Below are 15,098 nucleotides of genomic sequence, written 5' to 3' on the forward strand. Positions count from 1 at the left end.
TAGATGTTCGCCCTTTGCTCCTGCACTTGGGAGTTTAGCAAACTCCGCCCATTCTGTCGGGGCCCATTTGGAACACACCACACCGACATGGAACATCATGCTTCCCATTACGAATAACTTTGCTAAGCAGATTTCTAAGGGCCAGTAATGGAACAGTTCAATTTCCTGGAGGGTGAAGGCTATTTTCAGTCTCCACTTTTAGCAATGATATTTGCCTTAGGAAAGAAGCCTGCTAAAATTTACAGCAATTTTTACCCATTTGCTTAAAATTTGTGATGGCATAGACCGAGTTTCTTCCCCTGTCAGAGTTACTAATGATGTTACCATTGGGGAAAGAAATCTGCCAGGCTTTTAAAATGCTTTCTAAGTGAGACATCTCAGCTGCCTCCAGGCAAATTAGTAAGATCTGATCAGTGTCAATGTCAGGCCTCACAACGGAGGCGCTCCCAAGGATTGCATTTTTCCTTCTTCAACTAGAAATTATGCTGCGGGGGTCCTTTCCACTTCCTGTCCTTGATTCAAGGGGGCAGATTTTATGCTTAAAGGTGTATATTTTCCTCTGTTATCTCTTTGATACTCATGAAAGATTAAAATAAAGCAACTTGGGGCCGGCGCCGTGCTCACTTGGTTAATCCTCTGCCTGTGGCACTGGCATCCCAAATGGGAGCTGGGTTCTAGTCCTGGTTGCTCCTCTTCCAGTCCAGCTCTCTGCTGTGGCCCAGGAGGGCAGTGGAGGATGGCCCAAGTGCTTGGGCCCCTGCACCTACATGGGAGACCAGGAGGAAGCACTCGGCTCCTGGCTTCGGATCGGCACAGCTCTGGCCATAGTGGCCATCTGGGGAGTGAACCAATGGAACAAAGACCTTTTCCTCTTTCTCTCTCACTGTCTAACTCTATCTGTCAAAAAAAAAGCAACTTAATGAAGCTCCTCATCAGATAATAAAGGCTACTTCATAAAGTTAATGGAAAAATGAAAAAAAACCTGATGTTTATCTTGGTGCAAGACTTCTGAGAATTCATGTGTATTTTTTTTTTTTGACAGGCAAAGTGGACAGTGAGAGAGAGAGAGAGACAGAGAGAAAGGTCTTCCTTTTCCGTTGGTTCACCCCCCAATGGCTGCTGCGGCCGGCACACTCGCTGATCCAAAGCCAGGAGCCAGGTGCCTCCTCCTGGTCTCCCATGCGGGTGCAGGGCCCAAGGACCTGGGCCATCCTCCACTGCCTTCCCAGGCCACAGCAGAGAGCTGGCCTGGAAGAGGAGCAACCGGGACAGAATCCGGTGCTCCTACCAGGACTAGAACCCAGAGTGCCGGCACCACAGGTGGAGGATTAGCCTATTGAGCCGTGGTGCCGGCCACATTTTTTTTTTGTTTTTTGTTTTGTTTTGTTTTTTTTTTTCATAATGCACATTTTCTGTGAACATTTTGAAGATCCTTCATGTTCTCTAGGGTACAGGATGGAAAAACCCCAGCAGTGTGTGTGGTAGCCCCAAATGAAAGAAGGCATTAAGTTTGAACTGTAAAATATAAATGCTTCTCTGTGCGTCTCTGAAGGGAGTGACAAACAACAGAATAGTAAACTAGGTGAAAACCCATTCTTTGTACAAGAAAAAAAAAATCCATCTGCTCTCTCAAGTTCTTCACTAATTGGGTTGATCTCAAACCATAAGTCACTGCTGTGGGCAACTCACATCTTCTTTAAACTCCTGGCTGAGAAAGTGGCTATGCCGGGCGGGTGCTTTGCAAAGTCCCCAGCAAGGGCTGTTTCAGAACTGGGGCTGGCTGCTGTGAAGACCTCACGGGTCTCCTCTCGGCAGGCATGACGGAGATGGTGCGGAAAATCACACTGAGCAGAGCCGTGAGGATCATGCAGAGCCTCTTCCCGCAGGAGTACAACTTCTACCCGCGCTCCTGGATCCTGCCCGACGAGTTCCAGCTCTTCGTCGCTCAGGTAGACGGCGCTCTGTCTCCTGTCCCCTGTCCCCTGATGGTTGCTGTGGGGTCCTGGGTCCTGTGTGATGGGAGCTGGGCCTGGGCCGTGGCGGGGGGGTGGGAGGGGCCTCCAGGAAACTGACACGGACTGAGGGTACACAAAGGGGTGTTGGCTTGCAGAACTGAACAGGTACAGTGGCAGGTAGCTGAAATGAAGTGGATCTTGACCCGAGGAGACAGCCTGAGGCTGGCCTCTGGGCTGGATGGTGGGGTCAGGGCTCTGGAGAGAGATGGGGGCTGAGCAGGTGGCTGCGCCCGCAGCGGGATGGGGCCTGCGTGGTGTAACACGTGGGAGGTCAGGCTGTGGTCTGTGGCCAAAAGCCTTGCTTCAAGTTTGTTCTGGAACAATTCTCAAATGACTCATTCCATCTTGCACGGTTTGAGCGAGCAACATATTGGAACGTTCACCACTGATCGTGAAATAGAACCAACAGGGAAGCAGAACTCAGAACTGCCGTTTTGATGAGTCGTATGATAGTTTAATTTAGGACCCGTTCAATGCCTTTGGCCAAAGGTTCCTCACGCTATACCATACTGAGGGTGACTGTACTGACTATATTGATAAGGCCAACACCATTGATTGTCTTCCTATGTTTCAGGAGTTGTGCTAGAAGCTAAACATTCTTTTTCTTTTCTTTTTTTAATTAAATATTTCCACCTACTAGAAAGACAGAGAGAGAATGGCAGATCTGGTTCACTCACCAAATGTCTGCAACAGCCAGGGCTGGGGCAGGCTGAAGCCAGGAGCCGGGAACTCCATCCTGGTCATCTGTGTGTAGCAGGGACCCAAGCACCTGAGCCATCACTGTTGCCTCCTGGTGCATTAGCAGGAAGCTGGATCAGAAGCAGAGTAGCCGGGACTTGAACCAGGGACTCCAATACAGAAGGCAGGTGTCCCAGGTGGTGGCCTAACTGCTGCGCCAAATGGCCCGCCCCAAAAACTGATTTCTTTTCACTCTCACCGCACTCTTAACAAAGTTGATTTTACTGGTATCCCCATTTGGTGGAGCTGGAAATTGAGGCTTTGGGAAATTGACTTGTTCAAGAAGTCTAGGATTTGCACCTGGAGCCGACTGTAGTCTGTTCTCTTGCCTCTGTATTGTTTGGCTTTATGTGGAATTCTAAAACTTGTAATAAAATTGTGGTTTACTAAGCAAGAAAGCAGCTTGAAGTGATCATGTTCACAAGAACACGTCTGTGAGACGATGGTTGCACGGATCTGCACCCGTTTCTTAAAATCCATCAAACTGTTCAAAGGAGTGCCTTCTACTGTATGCACATGGTGCTTTCATAATGTCGATTTGCAAAAGCAGTTACTAGTTGTCCCCTAGACCCAACCCCTAACCTCCCACCTCTGTGGCTTTGCTTGTCAGTTGTGGCTGGGCTGGGGCCTTCCCTTCCCATCCCTACTGCTCTTTCCCTACCGTTCTGCAAGGCGGACTGAGCGGGTGCCAGCCGGCTCTGAAATCTGGTGAGCCGGAAGAGCCTCCCATTACCCCGGAAGTGCCGAGGAGTTAGTCCCCTTTCCCAGGCAACTACACACCATCATAGGTGAGTTTTGGCCATCTAAGAAATTCACGCAAACGGAATCACATAGTGTGTTCGCTTTTGGAGTCTGGTTTTTTTCTTCTTTTTCTCTGGGAATTATGCTTTTGAGAGTCATCTGGGTTTGTTGTGTGCACCTGCAATTTGTATTATTCTCGCCATATGGTGTTCCTTTGCATGAATCTACCACAATTTTTAAAAAAAGATTTATTTACTTATTTGAAAGTCAGAGTTACACACAGAGAAGGAGAGGCAGAGAGAGAGAGAGAGCGCGCGCGCAAGAGAGGGAGATCTTCCATCTGCTGGTTCACTCCCCCAAATGGCCGCAATGGCCGGAGCTGCGCAGATCCAAAGTCAGGAGCCAGGAGCCAGGAGCTTCTTTCAGGTCTCCCACGTGGGTGCAGGGACCAAAGAACTTGGGCCATGTTCCACTGCTTTCCCAGAAGCATTAGCAGGGAGCTGGATCAGAAGTGGAGCAGTGGGGACGAGAACCAGCGTCCATATTGGGATGCTGGCGCCGCAGGCAGAGGATTAACCAAGTGAGCCACGGCGCCGCCCCTCCTGGAGTTCTTTTCTGTAGATTTGTTAAGATTTTCTATGTACATGGTCAATTCATCTGAGAATAAATATATTCTATATAAAAATATTTGGTTTCTATAAAATACATATATTTTACATATATTATATATACTTATATTTCATTTATATAACATATATTTGACATTTCTTGTTATAAGAGACTTGTTTATTTATTTGAAAGGCAGAGCAACAAAGAGGAAGAAAGCAAGTGAGCCAGAGAGAGAGACAGATATCTTCCATCTGCTGGTTCACTCCTCAAATGACCACAACAGTCAGGTCTGGGCCAGGCAGAAGGCAGGAGCTAGCCAGTGCCGTGGCCCAATAGGCTAATCCTCTGCCTTGTGGCGCTGGCACACCGGGTTCTAGTCCCGGTCGGGGCACCGGATTCTGTCCCAGTTGCCCCTCTTCCAGGCCAGCTCTCTGCTGTGGCCCGGGATGCAGTGGAGGATGGCCCAAGTGCTTGGGCCCTGCACTCGCATGAGAGACCAGGAGAAGCACCTGGCTCCTGGCTTAGGATTAGCGCGGTGCGCCGGCCATGGCGGCCATTGAGGGGTGAACCAACGGAAAAGGAAGACCTCTCTCTCTCTCTCACTGTCCACTCTGCCTGTCAAAAAAAAAAAAAAAAGAAAAAAAAAGAAAAAGAAAAAAGAGGCAGGAGCCAAGAACTCCATCTTGTTCTCCTGCATGGCTAACAGGTGCCCAAGCACTTGGGCCCTCTTCTGCTGCCTTCCCAGGTGCATTAGCGGGGAGCTGGGTTGGAAGTGGAGCAGCTGGGACATCAGTCAGGCTCTCATGTGGGATTCTGGCACTGCGAGCTACAGCTTAACCTGCTGAGCACAAGTCCAGCCCTCCTATTTGTTTCCTTCTAATCTATGTGCTTTTTGGTTTTGTTTCTTTCTTAAATGTTTGGTGCAATTCATTATTTAATGTATTTGGGCTGAGGGCTTTCTTTTTGGGAACATTTTAGGTGGCTAATTAATTTTTTAGTAGAGGTGGGTAAGTTGTGTCATTCAAGAAATTAGTCCATTTTATTTAAGTTGTCAAATATATTGACATAAACTTTTTGAAAATAACATCCCCTTATTTTTAGCATCTATGGGATATTTAGTAATGTGCCCTTTTTCCTTGCTGATTTTGGTAATATACATTTTCACTCTTTTGTTTTTGATATCTAATAAAACTCATCAATTTTATTCATCATTTCACAGAGCCAACTTATTATCTCGTTGTCCATTTTGCAAACCACTGATTTTTGAATTTTATTGGAATTTCCTCCCTTGTATTTCTTTTAGGCTTAATTTGCTTTTCTTTATCTAACTTTTTAAAGGAAAACATAAAATCATTGATTTTTAAAATTTAAAGCAATAAATTTCCCTCTAAGCATTGCTTTGGATGCATCTCAGAAATCTTGTATGTTATGTTTTCATTATCAATCAATTCAAAATGTTTTCCAATTTCTACTTATTCAGAAAGGTGTTATTTACTTTTAAGATAATTTGAGGAGTTTTCCAAATACGTTTTGTTACTGACTTTTAATTTTTTGTCACTGGAAAGTATATTCTATATTAGTTTAATGCCTTTATATTTATTCAGAGTTTTATAATGGCCCATTTACTGTCAAAATTCATGAATGTTCCATATACACTTGAAAATAATGTGTGTTCTGGAGTTGCTGGTGTAGCATCCTATAAATGTCAGTTAGGCCAGGTAATACTTGGTGCTGTTCATGTCTTTTTTTTTTTTTAAAGATTTATTAATTTATTTGAAGAGTTACACAGAGAGAGAAGGAGAAGGAGAGGGAGAGGGAGAGAGAGAGAGGTCTTCCATCTGCTGGTTCACTCCTGAGATGGCCAGAGCTAACCCGATCCACAGCCAGGAGCCAGGAGCTTCTTCTGGATTTTCCCATGCCAGCACAGGGGCCCAAGGACTTGGGCCATCTTCTACTGCTTTCCCAGGCCATAGCAGAGAGCTGGATAGGAAGTGGAGCAGCCAGGTCTTGAACCAGCACCCATGTGGGATGTTGGCGCTTCAGGCCAGGGAGTTAACCCATTGCACCACAGCGCCAGCCCCACTCTGTCTGATACTAACACAGCACCTCCAGCTCTCCTGGGCTTAGTGTTTGTGTGGTGTGTCTTTTACCATTCTTTTAGTGTGTCTTCATTTTTAAAGTGTGCTTCTTGTTAATAGCATGTGCTTAGGTTACTATGGTCTTTTAACCAGTTTTGCAAATCTTTGCCTTTTAATTAGTGTTTTAGTCCATTTACACTTAGTATTTAATATTAAGTGTTGTGTTCAAGAGTCACTATTTAGCTATTTCTTTTCTATTTATGCTATCCATTTAGATTAGTTGAATATTTTTAATGTTTTATTCTATTTCCTCTTTAGGTATATTAGCTAATATCTCTTTTTTTAAAAAAATATTTATTTATTTGAAAGGTAGAGTTACAGAGAGAGAGAGGGAAAGAGAGAGAGAGAAGAGGTCTTCCATTTGCTGATCCACTCCCCAAATGGCTGCAACAGCTGGAGCTGGGCCAATCTGAAGCCAGGAGCCAGGAGCTTCTCCTAGGTCTCTCACATGGGAGCCCAAGGACTTAGGCCATCTTCCACTGCTTTTCCAGGCGATAGCAGAAAGCTGGGTTAGAAGTGGAGCAGCCGGGACTAGAACCAGTGCTCATATGGAATGCTGGCACTGCAGGCAGTGTCTTTACCCGCTATGCCACAGTGCTAGCCCCTCTAGAAATATTTCATCGGAAGACAATCTTTCTCCTGCAAATTGCCTTTGCACCTGTGTCAAAAATAGTTGTACAAATATGTGGGAGTGTTTCTGAATTCGGTATTAGATTACATAGATTTATTTGCTTGTCTTTATTCTAAAATCTCACTACCTTGATTATTATAGCTTTATAATAAGTCTTGAAATCAGATAATGTAAGTTTCCAATTTTACTCTTTTTCAAAGTTATTTCGGCTATTGTAGACTTTTGATCTGACACATGAAATTTGGAATCAGCTTATCAATTTCTACCATAAAAAAGACCTGCTGTGATTTTAATTGGGACTGTACGTATCATTTTGAGCAGAATTGACAACACTGAATCTTCTGACCCATGTGCATGGTATATGTCTCCTTTCACTAAAGATTTCTTTAATTTCTTTGAGCAACATTTGCTAGTTTGTAGTGTACAGGTTTTCCACACCTTTTGCAAGGTTTATCCCTACTTCAAGTTTTTGATACATTGGCAACGCTTAATTTTTTTAAACCTCAGTTTCTAGTTGTTCATTGTGAGTATGTAGAAATACAGTAGATGTTTATGTTTCAGTCTTGTGTCCTGCAACTTTGCTAGTCTGATTTAGTCATTCTGACAGCCTATATTGTAGGCTGTATTGGATCTCCTATGTAGACTATCATATCATCTGAGAACAGGGCGGTTTTATGTCTTACTTTCCAATGAACCCTTTTCTTTTCTTTTCTTGCCTTATTGTGCTGGTTAGCACCTCTGTACAGTGGTGAGTGGAAGTAGTGTGGGCAGACATCCTGTATGTGTTTCTGATAGCGGGAAAGTAGGCTTAATTTTTCATTAAGTATGATGTTATTTGTAGTTTTCTTGAGATGTTCTTTATTAAGTTGAAGTTTCCTTCTATTTATTGTCTCCATGTACTTTTTTTGCTTTGTTTTTAATTGGGATTGGATCTTGGATTTTATTATATACTGTTTCTGAGTCTTTTCAGATAACCTGGTAAATTATACTAATCAATTTTCAAATATTAAGTGAACCTTAGATTCCTAAGATAAACCCTACTTTGACACAATATTTTATCCTTTTTATCAACTGTTGAATTTGATTTATTAAAATTTAAAATTTTTTTCAGAATGTTTGCATCTATATTCATGAGGCATATTGGCTTGTAGTTCTTTTTCTTTCTTTTCTTCACATTTTTTTTTTAGTGTCTGTGGTCTTATTACCAGGGTAATGCTGGTCACATAGAATGAGTTGTGAAATATTCTCTGCTTTTCAATTTTCTGGAGGAGTTTGCATAGAACTGGTGTTAATTCTTCTTGAAATGTTTGGTAAAATTTGCCAATGAAGTCATGAGGGCCTAGTATTTTCTTTATGAGAAGCCTTTAACTGCAAATTCAGTTTCTTTAACAGATTTAGGCTGTTCAGATCATCTATTTCTTCATGAATGAGCTTTGGCCATATGTGTCATCCAAGAAATGTCTGGATTCTCTATTCTGTCATTTCTGTTGTATAAAATTGTACGTAACATTGCCTTTCATCCCCTTCATCTCCATAACCTTTTGCTGACGTCTCCTCACACCCCTGACATTTGCAGTCTTCATCCCCAGCCCATCGGTCTGGGTAGGAATTTGTCAGCTTCTTCGTTGGCTTCACGGCTGCTGCTCTCTTTTTATTTGTTGGTTTGCTGTCTTGTGGTCCCCTTGGGACTGATAGTCCCCATCTTTAACTTGTCACAGCCCACCCTAAGTGACACTACGACACTTTACACGTAAGAACCTTCTAACACCCTACTTCCATTTTCCCACACCAGGCTTCTGTGCTGTTTCCACATATTCCACTTGTGTGTGTGTGTTATAAATCCCACACCACATTGTTACTGTTTTTGTCTAAATAATCAGTTGCATTTTAAAGAGACTTAAATAACAACAAGGAAAAAAACCCTTGTATAGTTCCTCAGTTACCATTTCCAGTGTTCTTTATTCCTTTGTGTAGATCCACCCTTCCGGCTGGCATCATTTTCTTTTGCAACTCCCTTTATCACCCAACTTTTGTAGTTTTTAAAATTTATTTTGCCTTTCATCTTGGATGATACTTTCTCTAGCTGTAGAATTCAAGTTTGTCTTTTTTCCTTATTTCTACACTTTTAATGTGTTCTTCCATCTTCATGCTTGTATTTTTTTCTGACAGAAAATCTGTTTTAATCTTTATCTTTGGTCTTCTGTATATAGTATAATGTATCATTTTTCTTCTCTGTTTTTTTTTAAAGCTTTATTTTATTTATTTGAAAGACAGAGTTACAGGCCGGTGCCGCGGCTCACTAGACTGGCACCCTGGGTTCTAGACCCGGTTGGGGTGCTGGATTCTGTCCCGGTTGTTCCTCTTCCAGGCCAGCTCTCTGCTGTGGCCCGGGAAGGCAGTGGAGGATGGCCCAGGTCCTTGGGCCCTGCACCCGCATGGGAGACCAGGAGGAAGCGCCTGGCTCCTGGCTTTGGATCGGCGCAGTGCGCCAGCCGTAGTGGCCATTTGGGGAGTGAACCAACGGAAGGAAGATGGAGGTCTTCCATCCGATGGTTCACTCCCCAGTTGGCCGCAATGGCCAGAGCTGTGCCAATCCAAAGCCAGGAGCCAGGAGCTCCTTCCAGGTCTCTCACACAGGTGCAGGGGCCCAAGGACTTGGGCCATACTCTACTACTTTCTCAGGCCACAGTAGCAAGCTGGATCAGAAGAGGAGCAGCTGGGATTCGAACCGGTGCCCATATGGGTTGCTGGTGCTTCAGGCCAGGGCTTTAACCTGGTGTGGGCCACAGCTTCGGCCCCAATGTATCATTTTTCTCTGGATACTTTTTATCACTTGTTTTTAACAATTTGATGTAATTTTTTCATGTTTCTCATTTTTGGGGTTCACTGAGCATTTGGATCTGTGGGCTTATAATTTTCATGAAATTTGGGAAATGTTTGCTCATTATTTCTTTAGAATTTTTTTCCCGTCCTCCTCTTGGGCACATTAATTACACACATAGCAGACCTTCTGGAGTTGTCCCATGGTAGTTCACTGATGCTCTGCTGACATATATGTTCATACATAGATTGTTAAATTATTTGAGAGGCAGAGAGAAAGAGAGACAGGGGAACTCCCATCCGCTGATTCAGTCCATCAATGCCCACAGTGACCAGGGCTGGGCTGGGCCCTACCCAGGAGCCAGGAACTCAGCCCAGGTCCCCCATGTGGATGGCAGGTACCCAAGTACTTGAGCCATCAGCACTGCCTCCCAGGATACCCATTAGTGGGAAGCTGGAGTCTGGAGCCGAGCAGGAACTTGAACCCAAGCACTCAGTATGTGATGTCGTCATCCTAACTGGCATCCTAAGGGAAAGGCCAAATGCCTGCCCCAGTCTCGCTCTGTTTGTTTCCTAAAAAACATTGTCTCATTGTGGAGAATTTCCATTGTTTTATCTTCATGTTCGCTAACTTTTTTTTTTTTTAAAGATTGATTTATTTTGAAAGTCAGAGTTACAGAGAGAGAGAGAGAGAGAGAGAGAGAGAGAGATCTTCCATCTGCTAGTTCACTCCCTAAATGGCCACAGTGGCCAGCGCTGGGCCAGGCTGAAGCCAGGAGCCAGCAGCTTCATCTGGTCTCTCATGTGGGTGGCAGAGGCCCAACACCTGGGTCATCTTCTGCTGCTTTTCCAAGGCCATTAGCAGGGAGCTGGATTGGAAGTGGAGCAGCCGGGACACGAACCGGCGCCCATGTAGGATGTCGGTGTCACAGGCGGCGGCTTTGCCCTCTGTGCAACAATGCCCAGCCCCATGTTTGCTAACTTTTTTCTTCTTTGTTGTCCATAATCTATAAATTGTTGATCCCATTCAGTCTACTTTTCAACTCACACATTGTAGTTTCTATTTCTAAAAGTTAGTTCTGAGTCCTTTTTTTACATCTTCCATGTTTTCTACATGACGTTTTGAGCACCTGGAATGCCTTATAACCACTAGCTCAGCGTCGCCATCTACTAACTCCAGCTCTGGGTCCATTCTGAGTTGGGTTTGATCTTTCTCTGCATCATGACTGTACTTCCAGGCTCCGCCTCACGCCTGCTACTTTAGTCTGGATGACAAACATTGTGCATGTCGCCTTCTTTGGGTGTTGGATATGGTTTTATGGTTTTGAACTTTTTTTGTAGGATCCAGTTTAGTTCATTGGAACTAGACTTCAGGTCTTGTTATGATCCAGTAGGCAGGACTGGAGCCGTGCTTAGTGGAAAGTAATTCATGCACCACTAAGGCCAGGGCCTTGTGTGTCATCTACCCAGGCCTCCCGGAATCCTGATGTTTTCCAGTCTGGCTGATGAGGGCAGACACTGTCCCTGGTCCTGTGTAGGCACCAGGCGCTGCTGCCTCCGCCCATTTGGGATGGCTCTTCCCTTGGCCTCACGTGCACAGATCTGATCTCAGCTAAATGTTCGAGCGAGGTTCTGTGGCTCTCCAGAATCTCTGAGTGGCAGTCTGCTTTCCAGCACCCTGTCCCGAGAGGCCTCGCTGTCCCCCCATCCCACCACCCCCACCCCCACTCATGGCTCCATTTTCTCCCTCAGGGAGTCCCTGCTCTCTGCACCGTGCACCGTGCCCTGGACTCTCTCACAAGGCAGTCACCCGGGGCAGTCATGGGGCTCGCATCGTCATGTGATTCTTTTCTCCTGGGAGGCATTGTCCTTTGCTGCCTGGTTTGTCCGCTGGACAGTATCTTGTGCAGTTTTGGGTTGCTTAGGGATGAGAGTAAATCTACAGCTCAACCGGACATGGAAGTCTTCCGAATGAAGGCGTACGAAGCTCTAACAAGCGCTGCATTTATGTAATGTTTTTAGCTGGCTGTGCCTTACTCCAGGCTGCTGTAACGGAAGCTCATAGCCTGGGCGGCCTAAACAAGCAACACTTATTGCTCACACTTCTGGAGGCCAGATGTAGAAACCCCAGGTAGGGGCCAGCACGGGGTTCTGGTGAGGACTGTCTGTCTGGTTTAGAAGGGGTAGGAGTCGTCTCACTGTAGGCTCACATGGAAGAGAAGGAAGGACTAGCTCTCTCCCTCCTCTTGCAGGGACACTAATCCCCTCCAGGGAGCTCTACTCCCCGAAGACCCTCTACCCAACACCATCCCAGTGGGAGTTAGGGTTTCAACATTCGAATTTACGAGTGGACATAAGCATACAGTTCATAGCTATCACCTAACTTAAGACCCCTTAGCAACGCAAGACACGGAGAGGTGAAGCAGGTGACACAGCTTACAAGACTGGCTTTGGAAGCAATAGTTTTACTTTCTGTGTCATGATAAGGGAAGATATTTGAACTGATGTGCATAAGGTATAGAAGTATTCCAGAGGGAGGAGCCAAACTTTTCTGGAGACAAGGGAGCAGGGCACAGGGCAGAGGGGATGGAGGGAGAGAGGCTTCCTGCTGGAGGGGACCCCTGGCCTGCTTTTGCAGGAGTGAGTTCTCCTGGCAAACTGGCCACGGAAGAGCATCCCAGCTAAAACCAATAGCTTGTGCAAAGGAGCAGAATGGTAAGGCACGTTGGAACGAGGAGCGGTGTGGTGTCACTGGGTTCAAGAGGAGAGGCGTTGTCTGCAGGTGAAGTGTGAGAAGCAGAGGGCTCCAATGCCAGGTAAAGACCTTGACCAGCCCGAGGCCAGGCAGGGGTTTGCTGTGGAGGCCCGGGAGGCCTACGGTCAGGTTTTCATGTTGACAGTGGAGGGTGGGCTGGGGCAGGTGGAGGAGCAAGGCCTGTCAGAAAGGACGTTGCACTTATCTACGCCAAGGAGATCCTGCCCGGTGCATTGAGAAGCTAAGCGGGAGTCCTACGCAGGGAGGGGCCAGCTGTGAGGAGAATTTAGAAGGTGGAATCCCTGGGATGTGGAGACAGATCCAGCCGGGGAATGGGGAAGGCGGCAGAACTGCCACTGTCAGGAGTCTGGAGGGGAGGCATCTGCCACGGTGGAAACCCAGGGAGAGAAGCAGGTGTAGTGGGGGAAGTCCGGAGGTCAGCTGAGCGAGTGTCCGCTGCTTCACTGTTGGCTGCCTTAGCTTCTGGGAGACTTTTCTCATCAGCAGGATGGGCAGGTTAGGTCGGGTGATCATTCTGGTCCCTTTCTCTTCTAGTGTTCTAAGCCCAGAAATCGCAAAGCTCATTTGATTGATCCTGAATTTCCTTAGGACTGGACCGTTCTCTAATACAAAGGAGGATTTCTTTGTCCATGTATGGAGCTAATTTAGAGCCTGCTGACTTAGGACCTGGCACATGTAGAATAAGACTTAAAAAAAAAAAAATGGAAACCATGCAATAAACAACAAAACAACAACAACAAAAAACCCGCAGTAGTCGTTTGCTCTAGGGCCCTGGCACTGTCACTTATTCCTCCTGGGATCTCAGGCAAGAGCTTCTCTCAGCGCCGTGTCTTCATCAACTCCATGAGAAAATGATCCCAAGCTCAGAGTGAGCGTGGGCAGCCAGTGGGTATTTGATGATGGATTGTTTTATCTGTTGCAAACCCGGTTTTAAAAACACGCACACATGCGTGCACGTGACAGTGTCTTAGTCTGTTTCCTCTTCTATCCCAGGACCCCTGAGCCTGGGTTTGTTTTGGCTCATGGTTCTGGGAGCTGGGAAGGCATGGATTCTGCTCTGCTTCTGGTTGCTTGCTGCTTCACTCATGGCAGAGAGTGGAAGGTGGGTCAGTCACTGCAGAAACCACAAGCAAGAGAGAAGACGAGAGAGTGAGGAGAGGGGCCAGGCTGGCCTTGTGACAGTCCATCCCTGCAGTACCTCACCCACTCTTGGAGAACTACGTTAGTCCCTTCATGAGGTGATGCCTCCGTGACCCAGCTGTCATTAAGATGTCCCCCTACCTCTCAACACCATTACGCTGGGGACCAGGTCTCCAACTCTCCCATTTTTGGAGGAAAGCCATCTTCAAACCACAGCAGGCATTATTGTTGTAGTAACTCCTTCACCTTCCTAGAAAACAATCCATTCACAGTAAGAATTCAAATTACAGGGGCTGGCACTGTGGCATAGCAGGTAAAGCCACCACTTGCAATGCCAACATCCCATATAGGTGCTGGTTTGAGTCCTGGCTGCTCCATTTCCGATCCAGCTCCCTGCTAATGGCCTGGGAAAAGCAGCAGAAGATGGCCCAAGTGTTTGGGCCCCTGCCATCCATGAGGGAGACCTGGAGGGAGCTCCTGGCTCCTGGCTCCTGACTTGGGCCTGGCCCAGCCCTGGCTGTTGCAGCCATCTGGGAGAGTGAAACAGCAAATGGAAAATCTCTCTCTGTCTCTCCTTCTCTCTCTGTCCCTTTAACTCTGACTTTCAAATAAATAAATAAATTTTTTAAAAGAATTCAAATTACATAAGCATGTATAGAGTGAAAAAATGTTCCAATTACTCAGAAATTCTTTTAGCAGGTTAGCACTTTTCCTTCCACAGTTTTCCTCTGATAAATATACATTCTGACAGACATAACTCTTTTCTCTAAAAGTGGAATTATACTATACACTCCTTTAATTTTAATTAGTTGATTATTGACTATTATCATTTTATTTGAAAGGCAGAGAGAGAAAGAAAGAGAGAAAGGAAAGACACACACAGACAAAGGGATCTTCTTCCAGCTGGTTCACTCCCCAAATGCCCACAACTGCTAGGGCTGGGCCAAGCCAAAGCCAGGAGCCCAGAAGTCAATCCAGGTCTCCCATGTGGATGGCAGGGACCCACGTGTTTGTTTGAGCCATCATGCGTTGCCCCCTAGGGTGTCCGTTAGCAGGAGGCTGGATGAGGAGCAGATTACCTGGGGCCTCTACCCAGATACTCCAATATGGGATACAGCTGTCCCTAGCGGCACCCTAACCACCAAGCCATGTGCCTGACCCACCTTCTCTTCTGTACTACGCGTTCCCTGCCAGATGGGACTTACGCATCTTCCCTCGTCCACGCTGAGCAGCAGTCCACTGTAAGAACACATCGTAACTTTTAAGCTCCTTCTCGTGCTAATGAACGTTTAGGTATGTTTTGGTCCAAGAAATGATGCTGTCGGGAGCATGCCCCTTGGAGATAACCTTTATACACCTGCGCCAGCCTTGCCTTCAGGTAGCTATCTCAGTGTGCAATTGCTATGCTAGAGGATAGACGCATTGACGATTTTGACAGGCAAAGCCGAACACGAGGCTTTTACGGGAGCTGGTGCACGTCATATGAAGGT

At 46.0% G+C, this 15,098-nt stretch overlaps 1 protein-coding gene across 3 annotated transcripts in view; it reads left to right on the forward strand.

The window, feature by feature from the left end:
* Nucleotides 1–15,098, forward strand: part of TTLL11 (tubulin tyrosine ligase like 11) — a 252,085-nt gene that overhangs the window by 53,667 nt on the left and 183,320 nt on the right. Inside the window, exon 3 of one of the 3 annotated variants that reach the window (XM_062207628.1) lies at nucleotides 1,816–1,949. The exons of 1 other annotated variant lie outside the window; for it this stretch is intronic. In XM_062207628.1, the coding sequence (XP_062063612.1) occupies nucleotides 1,816–1,949 (134 nt within the window). Of the gene's footprint in view, nucleotides 1–1,815; nucleotides 1,950–15,098 lie in introns of those variants that run through there. One more of the 3 variants, XM_062207630.1, reaches the window with a different exon arrangement.

This window comes from Lepus europaeus, chromosome 12 (genome assembly GCF_033115175.1).
Source record: "Lepus europaeus isolate LE1 chromosome 12, mLepTim1.pri, whole genome shotgun sequence".
NCBI classification, from domain to species: Eukaryota; Metazoa; Chordata; class Mammalia; order Lagomorpha; family Leporidae; genus Lepus; species Lepus europaeus.